The sequence below is a fragment of the Lonchura striata genome, chromosome 2, assembly GCF_050655825.1.
Source record: "Lonchura striata isolate lonStrDom1 chromosome 2, ASM5065582v1, whole genome shotgun sequence".
NCBI classification, from domain to species: domain Eukaryota; kingdom Metazoa; phylum Chordata; class Aves; order Passeriformes; family Estrildidae; genus Lonchura; species Lonchura striata.
In genome coordinates this window covers 97,945,709-97,964,598 of record NC_140704.1, presented here as the reverse complement: position 1 = coordinate 97,964,598, position 18,890 = coordinate 97,945,709, and the positions used below count along the sequence as shown (strand labels likewise).

General features: G+C 38.7%; 1 protein-coding gene across 1 annotated transcript; it reads left to right on the top strand.

Annotated features, from left to right (window-relative positions):
- The first annotated feature begins 21 nt into the window (after positions 1-21).
- GALR1 (galanin receptor 1) lies at positions 22-16,477 on the top strand. The gene is made up of 3 exons (XM_021528781.2): positions 22-858; positions 6,995-7,060; positions 10,448-16,477. The coding sequence occupies exons 1-3, from the start codon at positions 157-159 to the stop codon at positions 10,763-10,765; spliced, it is 1,086 nt and encodes a 361-aa protein (XP_021384456.1). The 5' UTR covers positions 22-156; the 3' UTR covers positions 10,766-16,477.
- Positions 16,478-18,890: the final 2,413 nt, after the last annotated feature.

Genomic DNA, 18,890 nt, shown 5'->3' with positions numbered 1-18,890 from the left:
GCAGGCTGCGCCCAGCGCGGCGGCACCTCCGCCTTCCCTCCCCGCCGCCCGGTGCCGGCGGGGCGGCCGCTCCGGGCTCGCCGCGCTCCGAGGAGCCGGGGAGCGGCGGCTCCGCGTTCCGCCCGCGGAAACTTTGCCCGGCGCGCAGGAAGAAGGATGGAGCCAGGAGATCCCCCGGCGGCGCCCCTCAACCTGTCCCGAACCGCGGCAGAGACTCTCCGCGGGGAGTTCAACCTGTCCGGGCTGCCGGAGGCGGAGGGGAAACCCCTCTTTGGCATCGGCATCGAGAACTTCATCACCTTAATCGTTTTCGGCTTAATCTTCACCCTGGGGGTGCTGGGCAACACGCTGGTGATCACGGTGCTGGCGAGGAGCAAGCCAGGCAAGCGCCGAAGCACCACCAACATCTTCATCCTCAACCTGAGCATCGCTGACCTGGCCTACCTGCTCTTCTGCATTCCCTTCCAGTCCACAGTCTACGTGCTCCCCACCTGGGTGCTGGGAGCCTTCATCTGCAAGTTCATCCATTACTTCTTCACCATCTCCATGCTGGTGAGCATCTTCACACTCTCGGCCATGTCTGTGGACCGGTACGTGGCCATCGTGCACTCCCGACGCTCCTCAGCCTTGCGTGTTCCCCGCAACGCAATGTTGGGTGTGGGGCTCATCTGGGCGCTCTCCTTCGCCATGGCCTCGCCTGTGGCTCACCACCAGCGCATCTTCCACCGCGAGACCAGCAACCAGACCTTCTGCTGGGAGTTCTGGCCCAACCCACGCCACAAGAAGGTCTACGTGATTTGCACATTTGTCTTCGGATACCTGCTCCCACTGCTGCTCATCTCCTTCTGCTATGCCAAGGTGGGGCAAGTGTAAAAGGATGGGAGGGACACAGGGGTGGAAAAGGTGTCCATGAGCCATAGGGCCACTTCTGGGTATGTGGAGAGACTTGGCACTGTTGGGAGGAGAAACAGCAGGGGTGAGTTTGTGCCACAAAGGGAGAGGGCACAAACTCTTTGTGACTTTTTTTATAGCTGAGGGATGTCCAAGGGATTTACATTCATATATGTTCAATATCACAGAGAGGTCAGAACAGAGATTGCATGGGATAAGTGGGGAGAGTTGTTCTGGCAATTAGTGGGGTCTCCCTGTCAGATTTCCTTGTTGCAGAATGCTAAGTCCGAATGCTCTGCTGCTTTCCCTGTCACCATAACTTAATTTCTTGTAGTGCTGTGTGAGGAGTTTGACTCAATAAAGTACAACAAAGCAACAAGTTGTTCGGGCTTCAGATGAAGTATTGTGGTTCTTTAAAATGTGCAGTGCACTTGAAAGTGGCATAAATAATCTGTTTGGTGTTAAGAGTAAAATGTGCTTCATGCTGCCTGGTCCCTGTGGTGCCATGTCTTGCCCCAGTTGAAGTTGATGAGAGAGTTACCTCTGACTTCAGCAAAAGCAGGTGGTTAGGGAGCAAGGCATGAGAACCCAGGTAGGAAAAAGTAATAATTAAGGGTGCCTGAATATGGATATTTAAGGGCTTCTCTGCTTAAGCACATTGTCACATTTTTCTGGACTAATAATTGCAGCCTTCAGCGTATGGTCCTCTGCTTGCTGGTAAACAGGATCTGGAGCACCAGTTGCTACCTGCTGATATCTTGCTGTTTCTGTGCCAGCTGCCTTCAGTTGCAGGATTTCTCCTTAGGCTGTGATTTTCATTTGAGAGGGATAGGACTGCTCTAGCAAATATGGATTGCTTAAGTCAGTTCTTCAACTGGCAAGTTCAATACATGTACCTGAAGCATTTAATTTGAACAAACAATTTTATGTTCTGCTCAGTTTTATATATATTACATCAGCTTAATTGTGATGTGCAAATTGAGGCTGTAATGTTATCCAACTCTGGTGAAACCAAGGCATGCAGAGCACAAAGGACAACATTTCTAAATGGTTGTTCATAGTGGAACAAATCCAACCTGGCAAATGAAGAAGAAACACAAGTTTTCACACATAAACTGAATCCTGCTTTCCCTGAATGAATACAGTGGTATTTCATCTACTGTGGATGAATATGACTGAGCTGTAGAAATAGATTTTCAGTTTGAAGAAAGTATTACACATTGCAGGGAGAACACCACAGAATGTGTGCACAGGGGCTTTCAGCTGCTAATGCTTCCCCTTCTCAAAGCCAAAGCATCTTCAGTTTCAGCATAAAGTACTGGCCTTTGAAGTCTAATTATATGAGAGAAGATTAATAAGAAATCTTTCAAAATTAGCATAGTCCTGTACAGTGTAGGCATGAAAAAAGCGAATGTGCTTAACCTGAATATATGCATAGTAAATAAAACACACTCTGTCATTACAAAGCACCTCTACAGAAGTAAATATCTCAATATTAGTATTAATATGTAGTTTTTAAAAAAAGCAACAAAAACCTCTCCAAGCCAACAAAAGCAACTATATGTTGAAAATATGCCCAAGAACAAGTTAGCAAAATCAAGGCCACTTGAAATTACAATAAAATTGTGTGCTTAAACTATTGCCAGGCTAGGGCCTCACCCTGGCTTTGTGATGTGTTTTGAGCCTGCTTGCCATGGTGTCAGGCTGGAGGAGCTAACCTGAAGGGGTGAATTTTAGAAGATAGCTGAGTGGTAGCTGGTACAGGCTGAATAGTGCCGTGACTTGTACAGAGCTATCAAAGGTATTTGTACCCTGCACCTAAAGACTCTCTCCTGCCTCTTAAGGAACCACTGACAAAGCTCCAACTGTAATATTTTGGGACAGGGAGAGCCTTCTCAGGCTGAGCAACCCCAGCTCTCTCAGTCTGTAGACATTAGGAGACATTAATCTCTGCATTAATCTCTTATGGACTTCACTGGTTTTCATGAACTGTGGATCAGTGAAATAACGCAATCTTCTGCTGAAGTAAATTAAGACAAAGGAGACTCATTTGTCTATTTGAACATATTGCCTTTAAGGCGATATAAACAGAACTCCTTTAAGGCAGTTCTGTTTCATTCATAAGCAAATTGTAATTGAACTTTCAGTTTTGAAAGTCTCATTTTTCAGGCACTCTAATAGGGAGTCAAGTTCTTTTTCTCTCTCACTTCACAATTTATATAGTATTAGCAGAGGTTTGTATTTTTCCCATGGATAACAATGCTCTTCCAGTGTACAGAAGTGCTGAAGTAGTGCCAGGTATTTGGAAGCAGTGTCCTCCCAAAATATCTCATGTGATACATGCTCTTCAGGGAGAGATTTGTGAGATCATGCTCTGTTTTGTGTGTACAATTACCTCTTTTCTGTCTTCCACAAGTAACATTAGTTCAGTTTCATTGCAAATTTTTGATAGAGGAGTGAAAATATCAGAATTAAGCATACTTCTCTAGTTTTGTGAAAACAGCAGACAAGGAAGATGGTGGAGAATCTCCATTATCCTCCCTCTTTTAAGGAGTTGGTTTGCATTCAGCTGTTAAACACCAGACAAGCCATAAGGGAAGAGGTCTTATCAACTTACAGAGAAGACACATCTTTTTGGGAACATTGTAAAAAAGTCACAAATCCATAGGAAACCAGCTTTTGTTGCCTCACAGAACTACTCTTGAAAGAAGGTTACTACATCAGAGGGAGCAGCAGTGATTATGAGTGATCAGCTGAGTCTCAGCACTGCATACTTGCAGACTCACTAATGTGTCCTTAAAGGATAAAGTGATAAATGATTCCCACTCAACTTCTAACAGTTGACATCTGCCGGGGTTGTGCAATGTTACAACTAATTTTGGGTACCTCCATTTTTCAAGGATTCACTCCTTGAAAGTCAGGCCACTTTCAAACCTTTAGGTTGGACACCTATAATTATTAGCAAACATTTCCTTTTATAGATGTATAATGTTAAAAGCCGTCTTTAAAACAAATATGTCTTGTCTTAAGAATATTTCCATTATTATCTATCATTCTGAACATATGTCATGTATGATTTACAGACTTGGTTAAAACTGAGCCATAAAAAGTAACAGCCTCAACATAAAATACAAGCTTATCTGGCTTTGGATATTATATCCTAAATTTTGCTGATCAGCAAGGGTAAAATTTTATTAAACTTCACTGAAAGAGAAAAATAAAAGCTATGACACATTAGTCACACACTCTTAATTGAAAGAGGATGAAGGATCTCTTGTGACAATAGAAGTAGTGACATTACTTTAAAACATGGATTGCAGGCAATAGCACTTGAATTTCAATCAGGTTCATACTACAAAGGTGGTTCAGAATGTAATGCTTACATTATCTGTAAAACAAGAAGTTCATTCTTACTAGATAGTGACATTGTGCAGGCTTTCCTTCTGCATGATTTTTAGTGGATAATAATGAAGGTGTGGTCAGTGAAATGCCAGGCAGCAAACATGGTTTTTAACAGTGTAGACTTCAAACTTTCATGATGTTTGGTAGACTTATGTGAATAGGCACAGGTAGCTGAAATTATTTTCTTCACTCCTGTATTGGAAAATTATCTTTCTCAACTTGATTTGGTCAAAGTCCTCAGTCAGGGCTCTCAAGCCATCTTGAATGTAGTTTCTGAAACAAATGGAGGAAAAGAATAATTTAAATACTTTTAAAAGAGAGAAAGAGTGAGAAAGAGAGAGAAAGAAAGAGAGAGAGAAAGGGAAAGATATATATATAGAGAGAGAGAAAGAGAAGAAGGAGAAGAAAGAGAGAAAGAGAAAGAAAGAAAGAAAGAAAGAAAATCTGTAGGTAGAACCAAGGGCCTACCAAATGTCATGGGTGGTAGTCATTGTCATATGGTCTGTACCAAATTAGATCCTACAAGTCTCCTTACAGTCTCTTACACAAGATAATTTTCTTACCACAGCACCCCACCCTCATCTCCAGAAAAAGGGAAGCTGATCTCTGAACAGCAGGTACATGAAAGCTGGAGTTGAAAATAGTAAGAGGCATATTGTAGAATTATTGTTTATTCAGGCTGTTAGAGGAACAATTGATTACTCATTGCCCCAGAGAAGAGGCAATTTGAACAGTGTAGTGGGGAGAGTGTCTTTGATTTGCCTTGTAGTGTTTGTGCATAAACATGGCTCTTTTTTAATACTCCATGGCATTCTCTGTAGGTCTTTGAGTGCCGTTCCACTGCTGTTGATAAGTGGAACAGCAATTTTGTCTATTTCTCTTGCTGCTACTTTTCCTCTAGTACAATACTATGAGGAGCCAAAATGTTTTCACTGCCAATACTTATTTTATGAAATGTGTATGTAATCCAAAAGAGGGGAAGCTGATATGGTTCATTTGGAGGTTATAATCTAAATTGACAACAAAACCCTCCTCCACCACCACCCAACACGCTCAAATATCCAATTTACCTGTTTTGTCTCCTGCATCTTTCTTTGAACTGGAGAGAGATACAATGCAAAACTTTGGGCTGAAAGTTTCAGAACAGAAGAAAAAAATGTTTGTAACTTTAAAAACTATTTTGCAGTTCTGATCTCTGGGAAGAGTTTATCTGACTTTAGTTTTGGGCTGTGAGGGAGAATCACAGAACAGTGCAGTCACTGGGTGGTGATGGGATTTGCAAAGCTCCAGTAGAAACAGCCCATCACTAAGTTTTGTGAAGGGGGTGTGATAGATGAAGCAGCAGCGATGGGACACAAACTTAATTGCATTCCTCCCATGCCCTTTTTTTAGTTTTATGTTTTCACTGAAGGACTCAGCAATTCAGCTTGTCTCTACAGAGCGACAGGAGATGAACAAAAAGTCTGTGAGGCAGACAGTCATCTCCCTGTTCTGCTGGGATTCTGTCCTTTCCTTTGGGTCTGCTTCATACTGAAAAAGAAAGAAATGAAGTAAAAATGAAACTTTCTCGGGGAAAGCCCATTTATTTTCCTTTTCCTTATCTTGGGGTAGCCCCCAGAAGTGGCCTGGATGGTGTTTCCAAATAGGAAGTGCATGCAGGGTGAGTCACATGGTAGTACACAAACAGGCACAAATGAATTTCACTTACAATATTAAGTGGTTATAATTAATTTCTTTTTTTGTTGTTGTTGTTGGTGGTTCTCTGGTAGCTAAGAGTAGATACCTAAAAAAATATGTCTGCTGTTAAACTCGGGATATTCACAAATACCATCTTACTTCTTTTAATTCAATATGTATGTCTATAAAGCGCCAATACCAAAATCTCTAGATCATCTTGACTGATGTCTGTCCTGATAGTGGCTTGCTCTGCAACCCAAAGAACACAGAGAAAATATCAGCAGATGATATGAAAGAATCTCAATTTGGACCCTTTTCCCCAACCCAAGATCTCTTTGCATCCTCTATCCAAAACCTTATGTGTAAATGATTATGTTAAAATTTGGACCCTGCTCTTGGATGATGAGCCTTTTTGTGACATATTTTTAAAATGGGCTTGTGAAAGATGCATGGTGAGTATCATCACATTGTTGTGAAAGGTCATGCCTCATGTGTCATGTCTCGTGTGTCATGTCTCATTTTAGTATAAATTATTCTTTCAAAGCATCTTGATTATACTAATCAAGCATCTATGTGAAGGAAACAAATTATTCAGGTGACTCAGAAAAGCTCTGACTCAAAACATACACTTTTCTTATGTTACACACACTAAAGGTCATTCTAAACCAAGTCTTTGACTTTTTATGGAAGAAGAGAGATTGCTAATTCTATGTGCAAGATAGATTTCCATCCATTTCCTTGTTAATTTGTGGTAAGTATTAGTTATGTAATAACTAATCTGCATTTTTAGTAAGAATTCAGTGGTGGTCTGCTTTGTTTTTGTTGGTTCACATTGACTCACATATGTAATTCTTTTGATTTTCCTATTGTGCATGTTTGAATTGTGTAAGCTGGTTCAGTGATGTTTGTTAGTGAATCATACAGTACTGGAGAGCACAAGAGTACTCTAACATATACAGGTTTGAATTTTGTTTGACTAGAAATTGGGGAAATATGATAAAGTGAAGAAAATTAATCTTTTCAGGTTCTTAATCATCTGCATAAGAAATTGAAAAACATGTCAAAGAAGTCAGAAGCATCCAAGAAAAAGGTATGTTGCATTCAATACTCATTTGTGTGTATTTGAGTTTTATGGCTAAGCTGATTTGGTACTTGTTGCTAAAGACGTAACAGAGAGAAGAAATTAAAATTAAGTTTCTGATGACGTGTCCCTCTGAACTTAGCAGATTGAAATCTTTTCTGATCCAAGTTTTCCATCACTTTGCATCAAACCATTCCCTGAGATCCTTGTATTTAGAACTTCAGAGCATCTGAAATTTAGGCCAGGGAGACAACCTGTCTTTTGTGTTATTTTTTTTTCTCCTCACTGGCATTTTCCCCTGACTTGTAAAGCAAAGGATTTTAAATTCATTTTTTAACTAGTTGATATTGTAATGTTTTAGTGAATAATTCCTAGGTTGTATGAGGGAGCTTTAAAATGAAATTTACTGTGCTTCCCAATAGGAGGCTAACAGGAAACTTTTAAAGATTCTCCAATTCTTCTATTGATTTTCCACACAATATTTTCTTCACTTATATTCAAGACATAAGTTATGTACTGGATACAAAGAGAATCATAGAAGGTCTTCCAAGAAGAATAGAAGCTTCATGATTTAGAACAATATTTGAAAGATGTGTTTAAATAGAGAATTTGTCAGTTAATGTAATGTGGTAGTGATTTTTGAGCCGATTTGACCACAGTGAACATTTGAGTAACTTCTCATTTTGTGGATGTGGAGGAAAAACCCCTTGAGCTATAGCCCTTCATTTGATCTGATCACTGTTTTCACATGGGCATGGAGAGTGCCTGCAATGTAAATGAGATCTACATGGACTCAACAGGAATAAGTACTCTCTCATTTATGCATTCTCTATTTTTTTGAAAGATATTCTACTCAATAGATTTTGATTAATGGAATTAAAAGCATATGGCCCAGACTCAGTAAAATACTTTACATTTATACTTTTGCATTTAATGTTGTCAAGGCCAGAAGTATAGTTTTCAAATACATTTTGTACATTGTCATCTCTCATCTAAATTATTCTCAAACTGGAAATATCTCTGCATTTCCTCTAACCACTAACTCTCAAAAATTGCAGGTTTGACTAGGAATTAACTTTCATAGCATCAGGATAAAGCATCACAGATATGATCAAAACTGCTTGAATGTATCAGGGTTCAGTAGCCAAAGAGGGAAAAAAACCAAAAATCAGTCCAGACTTTTTTTTGCCTTAGGAGATGCGTTTCTAAACCTAAGGCCTAACTCATGTTTTTCAAAGTGAATCTGTCTTTGTTAGTGTGTTAATGCTTCTCTCTGGTTATCTTGTCTTTTTTCTTTTCCTTCTACTGTCTTGTGAAGAATGCATTTCAGGTGTAATTATACATTTTTAGCTTTATTCAAATCTTTATGAACATTCTAGTTGTCAGAATCTTAAAACAAATTTGCTGCATGTGTGGAAAAAATAATGAAAAATATTAATTTGCCTAAATTCTATTTTTCATGCTTTTTGGTTACAAAGTATTAATATTAATGTCATATATTTCAGGTGGGTTTTATTTGCTAATAAGAAACCTTAAGCAAGCTCCCAGTAGGTAAAAAAGAGCTGCTCTTTAGTGATACCTTGCTTGCAAAGACAAAGTGATGATTCTGGAAAAGTAAGCTCTGACATTAGGCTTAGGAGGAACAATGGGATAAAGCAGATGTTGTGAGATTTCCTAACACAAAATTGCTTCTTCTGCAGATATAAAATACCTTAAGTAACAGTTACAAGAGGCACATTTTCACCTTCTGCTTTCAAGTGCATCAATAGCCTATTGAATGTCAACGATTTTCCTGGTTAATTTTTTTTCAGAATTTTGAACAAACTGAAGTTAAAAGTCACTTTTCAAGTAATTGTGCATGTGGTATCCTGAAAATTTGATTTTATTTGGAACTCATTGAACTCATCAAAGAATAAACTGCTCTTAATTTATGCAGTGTTGTTATGCATGTTCTGCTGATAAGACCTGGAAAAGAAAATATCTCTGTGGCTGTTTTAGTGGCAACTGATTTAAACTTCATAGGGCTGAGTAGAGGAATGGCTTATGAAAACAGATGCTTGCTTTAGACTAAACATATTATATTAATTACAGATTTAATGTTCTTTGGTTTCTGTTGTGAGATTACACTGACCAACAACAGCATCTGTCATAAGTTATTTTGGCCTGTTGCCACAGAAATCAAAATGTTTTTTCCATAAGTTTTTCTAAGCTAACTCATATCCTGATTAGATAGGTCAGTCTTAATTAGTACTGAGCATGAATCAGTTCAGGAAGTATAGGCTAAGTTCAATAAACTGGTAAAAAACCTACATATTTTCTATGCTGCAATATATATCACTCTGTGACCCCTGGGTTAGTTTTGGATGTGAAGTTATCACAAAAATTATGAAAAATTTAGAAATTATAATGGCTTATGACATAATATGCTTTGGAATTATTATTAGACTTTTATTTGGAGACTTATTTAGTTGAAAGAGGTACTTGGTAGAGGAATAGATATTAATTGCTCTGGCCACTGCAAAGATCTAACTGCTGTTTCTGAAGCAGGTGAAAACTAAAGAAAATATTGATAATCAAATTCCACTGTGCCCTGACAGAATACCTGCAGCACCTGAAGGGTCTCTACCAACTGATTCTGGAGCTTAGAATGGATCTAATGAAATTGATGGTCCTCTCATAAATAGTGTGGAAGCAGCACTGAGGATATTTTATGTTCCATTTTTTAATTTAGTGTTTGGTGGTGAACTTTTAATTTCCAGATTGGTTTTGACAATGTGCAGTCATCAGAAACTTCAAGTCCTTACTTTTTTTTTTTTTTTTTTTTACTAGTTGTCTCCCAGAATGTTATATGACTGTGGAAGTTCTGTGTTTAAAGCAGACACTTCCAAAAAGCTTACTTTAGTAAGCACTTGAGCAAGCTCTAAGCTTTTCCACCAGCTGCCTTCATGCATAATAGATCTCTCTTGAAATTTTAATCAGAAATTCTTGTGCACCGAACTGAAACTCATTAGATCTGGATGAGATTTCCCAAAGACCTCTCTTGTCATTATTTTACAATAGGCTTAGGTCCACTTCAGAAAAGGCTAAGCTTTTATGTAGGGAGTTAGGAACAGCATTCTTCACCTTTGAGGAAAGTTGTGCATTTGCTGTTTACTATGACATTTTCCAAGGCTGGGATTCTCCTTGCAGTAATTCATTATGCAAAATAAAGCCCATATATGTAATGGGGTGAAATCAGTAACAAATATTGCAGTGTGTTCCCTCTCAGTATACTTATTTTTGTGGGTTTTTTTGTTTTTTTGGTTTTTTTTTCTCTCCAAACAGTAGTTTTGAAGTAGGTTTAAAGCTGATTCTTTGAGTGCTCATCAGACATATGTTTTCCTTTCCTTGTCTCAGACAGCACAGACTGTGTTGGTGGTGGTAGTGGTTTTTGGCATCTCCTGGCTGCCTCATCACGTGATCCATCTCTGGGCTGAATTTGGAGTTTTCCCACTGACTCAAGCCTCCTTTCTCTTCAGGGTAACTGCACACTGCCTGGCTTACAGCAATTCTTCTGTGAACCCAATCATATATGCATTTCTATCTGAAAATTTTAGGAAGGCCTACAAACAAGTCTTCAAATGCCAGATTGGTAATGAGTCTCTTCTGAATGATGCTAAGGAAAATAAAAGTCGGATAGATACACCACCCTCTACCAATTGTACCCATGTGTGAATGTTGAGAAGCCCTGTATGTTGGTTCTTCTTTTATGTAAACTAAACACCAAGAAAAAAAAAAAAAAGCACAATGAGCTTTATCCTGGGTTTATCTTGATAAAGCTAATTGGTATGTAATGTACTGAAGTTGCATTTGTAACCAAAGTTTGTGAAACTCATGTGAATATAACCTGGGCTGATCCTTTGCATCTTAAATAGCTTTGTCAAATAAAGCTCTTGGACTTTCATAGATATTTGAGAAAAAAAAAAAAATGTTGAGGTGATGTGTCTGTATTCTAACTAAGCATACAAAGGTACAAGAAGGAGATGTTGATGTGGTCAGGTAACTTTCTGACATCTTACTTCATGAAAGTGAAAAATGGATAAATTTCCTGTCCTACAGGTAATAAATACTGGACTACTGTGATTTCAAAGAGAAAAGCTTTTGTTCTCTCTTTGGATTGTTCTAACAATGCCTTTTTTCTTTTTAAAGTAAGCCTGGGCTCCGATTTGGAGTTGGAATAAGTTATGTACACCTTGAGGCAATTGCTTTAGACAGAAAATGCTATTTCTATCTGTTTAGCTGGTTTTACTATGTCTTACTGAGCAAGGATGGATTGGTTTTCCACTTCATATGGTTGCCTTATTGTATTCACAGAATTTTTGTGTACACTCTATAAGGTTTTTTTATGGCTTGTGTGTAGTTGTACCAAAATGAGGATTTGTGTCTGAGGGAAACTTTTCTTCATGTGCTGCATGTGCATGTATATGTATGTTTTCTTAATTTCATAGGCTTTGAGATGGAGAGACAGTTTTAAAACTGCAATGTATACATATGTTTTAAGATATTATGTTTCATAAAGAAGCTCTAGACAATGTTTAAGGATTTAAAGGCAGAATTCCCTTAAAAGATGTCGGTGGAGCTTGATATCATGTAGTTTTGAACTGGAAATATAAAGAAAGTTGCATTTAAATTAATGCAAAGTGCATAAGTTAAATGGTACAATTCTGCAAATTCTTAGATAAAATTAGTAGTTTCTGCAATTTTATAACTTTACTTATAATGTCTTTAGGTTGTAAATAGCTAAAGAAATAATGGAAAAACACTCCTTTGAAAACATTCCTTTAGCTGTTTTTATTAATGACCCAAAGACTCATAGAGCAAATCAAATTAATGGAACCTCTGGACATGCTCTCAAGGCGCCTTAAGAATACCCTTGGAGTTGCATCACTTCCTTGACCAGGCAAAATCTGAACATTTCTAAGGATGGCAATTCAACAATATATTTGGAGAAACCTGTGCTAGTGCCTAACCATCCTCACTAAAATATTTTTCTTTATCCACAGCTGTAATTTCCCTTGATGTATCTTGTGACCATTGCTTTCTTCCCTTTCACTGTGAACTGAAGTCTTTTCTCTGACTAATGTGTAATTTTAAGATGGCTATTGAATTTCCCCTCAGCCCTCCCTTCTGGAACCATGTGCTGCTTTCAGCCTCTCCTCAGGTCCCTGCCTGGGTCACTGGCCTTCCACTGCCCTTCTTCCAGTGTCTCCATCCCGCTCATGACCTGAGGAGTTCAAAACTGAGGAGCATGTTCCAGATGTGGCCTCACAAGCACTGAGCAGGATAATTGCTTCTCTTGACCCATTGGCTGGTTCTTGCTAATACAGCCCAATATTATCATAATTTATGGCTGCAAGGGTACACTGCTGACTTATATTTAATTTCTGCTTTACAAACCCTCGGGTCCTTTTCTGCAGATTTGCATTGAGTCCCAGTCCAAGTGTCAGAATTTGGCTTTTGGCTTTCTTGATCTTCATGCATTTGGGAGCTGTTGCTTCCATGTTCCAGCTTGCTGAGGGCCCTTTGAAAGGTCTGCCTGCTCTCCAGAATACCCACCACTCTCCCAGGTTTGGTATTGTGTGTAAAATTGCGGAGAGAGTCCTGAAACCTTCTCTTGGTCTTTAAAGATGCTGAGTGGTGTTGGCCAGATGCTCTTTCAGATTCATCTCCACAGACTTGCTTTAAGAAAAATAATAATTCAGAGTGGTGGAACATCAGTTATGGAGAATTAGCTCACGTGAAAATAGCTATGTTTATGTGTCAGTACTGTCTGCTTGGAATCAGTAAAATAATATCAAAGACATGCTATTGCATGCATGGTGTTTGTGTCCATTCTTTCATACAAAGAGACTATTTTATGATATTTCTAGGAACAAAAAATATAAGTATATACAAATATATATTTTTAAAAACTCTCCATTGGAAAAGAAGGGTTTATCTATGCAGGAAACCCTTTCCTGGGCTGGGATTGAGGTTCGGAAAGAGCCTAGAAAGAAGTCCCCTTGAGTTTTGAGATACTCATCAACTCAAACACTCAAATTATTAAAATATCATCAAACTTCAGCTGAATTTACAACATTTTAGGAAATTCTACAATTTTGAAAAATTTTAATTTTTAAAAAATTGCTATTAAATGATCTTGAATAAAAATTGGAACATAAACATAAAATTGTATAAAAATACAATAATAAGCTGATTTTATTGTTTCATCCGGAGAAGAATTTTTTTCCTTAATTGTACATAATTTTAAACCTTGGTGCTTGATAGTAATGGAGCTACATCTGTCTGAAATTTTTAGGATGAAGGAGTGGGAGGGTAGAGACTTCTGTAACAACTAGTTAGAAAGGTCCCACCTTGTTCCTGTGAATGTCAGGAAAACTTCCACCTGACATCCACCTTCCACTTTTTTTAAGAGGCAGCTGACACTCTAAGGCTCAGTTTCCTGCCTAAACATGCTTTTGTTGGTCCGTGTCTCTAGTGTGACTTCGTCATACTCAGCTGTGACACGAAGGTTTGGAATACAGCAGCAGTGTTAATGTGTGCTGTGAACTGTGTCCAGCCCTTGAGCAGCTGGACACTTGGGCAGCAAGGTGTCCTGCCACAGAAATGCCTGGTTTGGGTGGAAAATCAGGGAATGGGTGATGGGATCCACTACAACTGAGTGCTTTCAGGTCCTGAGCTTGTTGGCAGGGATTGTGGTTTCTGATGGAAAGCAAAGCAGAAGTTTCACCCCATTGACTGGCCTAGTATGCTTTTCTACATCTTTTTCTAACCAGAAACGTTTATTTCAATGTACATGAAGTAAAGGCAAGAGGAAATAATCCCACTGAATTCCATCCATTGTGTGAATTTGAAAATGTTATGCTGTACAAAACAAAATTAATAACAGAAGTGTTTAATCAGATTCCTCTCAAACAAAGGCACTGCAGCCAGTTTCTAACAAAGTTTCCATTTTATACATTACATTTTCTGCTTTGCACCACTTTTGCCTTAAAAAGATACAGAAATCTCATTAAAAGAGGTAAATAAATTATTCCACTAGGGCTCTTAGTGCCATGTTTGCCCTGCCTGATTGTGAGTAGTGTGTTTGAGGTATAATACAAAATATTACAGCAGTGCTCTTCTTCCTCTGCTAAAAACTAAAGTACAATTCCAAGATATGTGTGGACCCAGATGCACATTGTGCCCTGGTATATATAAATCAGATTTAGGATCCATAGCCAAAAAAAACCCAAATGAATGGCACTTGGCCAACATACTGTTGAATGTGTGCAAACATGCAGTAAAATGAAGGAACTTGTGTAATTTTATGCTCAGGCGTACTACTTCACAGGTAATTGTGTTGCCCACTTAACTAATTTTGAAGAAAGGAATCTTAGTTGCAAGTGAAGCTGGCAGCTAATTGCTGCTTCTGAGTAATTAAGCTACACTGTTCTCAGTAACAAGCATGTACTAAACATATGGTGTAATGTAATCATTCATAATTACCTAAAATTCTTGTATCAAAAAATGTAGAATTTCTTCAAAATTTTTGTATGTCTATGGTTGGTAACAAAATTTCATGCTGTAATAGATTACAAAAATATGCTCAAACTGGCTGAAAATATATGTAAAGCATTATGACTGCATAAGGAGCAAACTTAAATTTTGTAGTTGACATTTTTTAAGTTATGGTTTTTGAGCTTTCTATTACCTTTTACTTTGTGTGCATGCATCTTTTCCTTTAAACCTTAACTTTATTATTCTCATAACTGATTAGATCTCCATTTTCAAAAAACTATGCCACTATCTCCAAGAGATAAACATTAAGCTTTATTTATTTAATGTTGCAGTGAAATAAATTTTGCTTTAAATCCCACACTGTAGGGAAGGAGAGGGATCTCTTTATAAAATAATTCTGTGAATACATTATTTTATTATGTTATCTTCATGGTTGCTTCACAGTGTGATGTGACACATTGAGAAATGAGGACAGCAGAGAAAAGAACAGCAGAGAAAAGAACAGCTTGTATCTTACAGAGCTTGTGCTAGTGTTGTTTTCAGTACATGGGCAAATGTTAAAGACCAAAAAAATTAAAAATTTGTGTTTGTTTCAATGTGTAGCACATGTTAAATAATGTGCATTTGTTTTGAGATATATTGTACTTTGCATGAATTTTCAAGGGATAGTTCCAATAAGTCTGTACCATCTCTTCTTAGCTCTGTCATATGAGATACAAATTGCTTTCCTTAAAAAATGTTTACATAATAATTAAAAACAAGCAGCGTCTTCAGGAAAACTTCCAGAAAAAACACTGTAAACATAAAGATGAATAGAGTATGATGGCTCGATGTCACCAGGTGTTGAAAATGTAACTGATATAACGAATACTCTGATTTTCAAGTACTTACGTGGAGGAGGCATGGCCCTCCATTCAGGCTGGTAAGAAGTCTTTTGAAATTTATGGAATATATTGATATTTCTTAATCAAATGTCATTTAAATATCTGTAATTTATGGATTGTTTAAGAGACAGACAAAGAGAGCCAGATTCCTATATTTGAATATGAGAAAAAGCCTTCATTCAGTAAATCTTTCAGTGGTGTGAAGTCCAAAACTCTTTTAAGAAAACCTGTATGTGGCTCAATTTTGGAAGAAGAAAGCAGTCAAGTATGTGCATATTTGTGTGTATACTTGCTTTAACATTGATCAAAGGCTATTTCAATGCAGTAAAAATATCTGGTTGAGCATGAAACCAAAATATAATCAGTTTTATACCTAATGAAAACCTTTTAAACCAAAAGTAAATGCTACAGCATGGCTTTAAAATTATGTGCACTTTATCAATTTTACTGTGCAGTACTCAAGAACCCTTTGTGCATGATATTGTGCATGTTGGTGCACATTGGCCAGATACATTTACTGGATGAAGGCTGAGGTCTCATTTTATAGAAGTATTTCTCTAATGGCAGCATTCTCTTCTTGGAAAACTGTACAGTTTCCTTTGCATGTTCATTCCATTCCTCTATAAACACCTAGTCACATCTAAAATTTCCTGAGAAAAATAAAACCTCTCCTCTAGTAATACATCATCTGAGGCACATAGATGTTTCTAGCCAGATCTGTCAATAATTTAACTTGTTGAAGTTTAATATTAAGATTTTGAAAGAAAATAGAAAATTACTGCTAATGGCTTGTAGTTGTGACATTTACAGTAGCAGTGATGATGTGACAGTTCCTTTACACTGAATTTCACAATTTAGACAAGCAAATGGATCATTTTAAAAGAGTAAAATGAAAAATTGTACATTTAGGAATTAAGAACATGAGGTAAACTTTAAGAATTTATTATTGTACTGGAAAATGAGTCTGATAATTCCAGTAAACGTCAACTCTGTGTAACTGAAATTACCTGTGTAGCCCCTGGAATCCTGAATTTGGAGGATATTGGCACTGGAGTTGAGCCATAGGAAGCACCACTGCAAGGGAGGGGCTTTCACAAAGACATTTCCTAGAACTTCTTAAAAAAAACAAAATAGCCCAGCAGCAGTTCAGCACACCCTCCTAACTAGACATAGAAGAGAAAATATAAGGATAAGTTCATTGATCAAGATAAAAACAGGGAGAGATCACTCACCAGTTGCTATCATGGAAAAATTAGTTGGGGAAATTAGTTTAATTCATTACCAATCAAATCAGAATAGGATAATGAGAAATAACCCCAAATTTCACAAATACTCTTTCCCCACCCTTCCCTTCTTCCTGGGCTGGATGTTCCTCCTATTTTCTTTACCTCTGCACCCTGACCAGCGCAGGGGCACAGGGAATGGGGGCTGCAGTCAGTTCATCACAGTGCCACTCCTTCCTCCCCAGGGGGTAGGCTCCTCACACTCTTCCCTTATTCCAGTGTGGAGTCCCTCTCACCAGTGACAGTCCTCCATTGACGTCTTCAATATGAGTCCTTCCCACGGGCTGCAGTTCTTCACAAACTCTTCCAGTGTGTATCACTTCTATGAGCTGCAATCCCTCAGGAACAGGCTGCTCCAGCATGGGTGCTCCCATGGGGTCACAAGTCCTGCCAGCAAACCTGCTCCACTGTGAGCTCCTGTCTTGACAAGGCCACAGATCCTGCCAGGAGCCTGCTCCAGCCTGGACTTCCCATGGGTTCCCAGCCTCCTTCAGGCTCCCACCTGCTACAGCTTGGGATCCTCTGGGGGCTGCAGGTGGATCTCTGCTCCACCATGGGTTTCCATGGGTTTCAGGGGCACAGCTGCTCTCCACAGTCTGCATCACAAGCTGCAGGGGAATCTCTGCTCCAGCACCTGGAGCACCTGCTCCCCCTTATTCTGCACTGACCTTGGTGTCTCCAGGGCTGTTTCCCTCACATATCCTCACTTCCCACTGCAGTTTCCATAGGCCGTGCCCCCTTAGCTGTGTTGTGCCAATAGCACCGTCACTGGTGTGCTTGGCCTTGGCCAGCAGCAGGACTGCCATGGAGCCTGCTGCCTCTGGCTCTGTCACACAGCTGCTGGCATCCCTGTCGCCACCCGTTACCAAAGCAAAGTCACTCAAACTCAGTGCAGAGGGCTCTTGTTAGGGAGTGCCCTGATAACTTCACATTGATCTGTACAGAGACAGAGAAACACCTGATGTTCTGCATCTCTGAAACTAGTGGATGAGTTCACAAGGTCACATACAGTGAAATTAGGCTATAACTTTTGAATCTTAATTAAGAGGAAGGCTTAACATTAAGCCATGGGTACAAATAATCTTAGAATCCTTAATGAGCAAGTGTAATATATTCATCTTGCTTCAAATCACATCTGGCTATTTCTTGAAAGATTTTATGTATTTCAGTTTCAAAATACGGACTAGGTGATAGCACTGCTGTGAGGAAGAAAATGCATGTCATGTAACAGAGTATGTAGACCTTGTGATCACAGTGGCCCTTCTGGCCTTAGTCATTTTGCACCCATGTTTCTGTAATTAACAGTATGAAAGCTATGCAGTTACGAAGGACAAAAACAACAAAACTCAACTATTATTCAGTTAATTAGTGGTCATCTAAAGATGCATGAAGAATGACTCCACAAGTGGGCTACAGACTGGAAAGGTCTTATGGTGATTAAGAAATGTGATTGAAAACTGGCATGTGGATTTCCATTGGTAAAGGAAAAAGGCAAAAGATGCTGTATGTTCTTCTCATCTTGCTTAATTACTTTTTTTCATAATTACTCTAAATATAATCACTCTCCATTACTCATGCATAACAATTTATTGTTTCCATGGGAACTATGAGCTGATGGTTGCCGGCCCATTACAAACACCTGCATTTCCCTCCATAAATTGATGTCAAGGTTTTTTACCAACCTATTGTGAAAATATTGGAAATCTTTGCAAGCAAAACTTCTGCCAGTAAATTCTTCAATTCCCCCTTGCTTATATGAAACATTATAAAAGCTAATACTTTATTGAACAAATATAATCTGCCATGGTGTTTCTGACAGAGCAGTCAACATTTTGGGCAGATTTGTAGAGGTTGTGCGATAGATAAACCTGTCTAATTATGGATGTCCTATGTGAGTTTTAGGAATAATAGCTATAAAATTGCCTCTGTCAAGAATTCTGCTCACTTGCAATAGTTGTACAACAGTCTGATCATGGCATCCTGTCCCCTTTAGAGGGGTGCCCCTATCAACCTTTGTTGAAGATGCTACATGGTCAGACCAGCACCTCATCCCATTTATAGGTGCTTCCCAGCCTGTCTTCATGCCAGGCTTCCAACAGAGGTGTAGGTGGGAAGGCTGCTGTGAATGTGGGC

Bases quoted from the DNA above. Each gene is read 5' to 3' on its own strand.
- GALR1 (XM_021528781.2), top strand. From the start codon at position 157: ATGGAGCCAGGAGATCCCCCGGCGGCGCCCCTCAACCTGTCCCGAACC. The intron at 859-6,994 runs GTGGGGCAAGTG...TAATCTTTTCAG, and splicing joins TCTCCTTCTGCTATGCCAAG to GTTCTTAATCATCTGCATAA. The intron at 7,061-10,447 runs GTATGTTGCATT...TCCTTGTCTCAG, and splicing joins CAGAAGCATCCAAGAAAAAG to ACAGCACAGACTGTGTTGGT.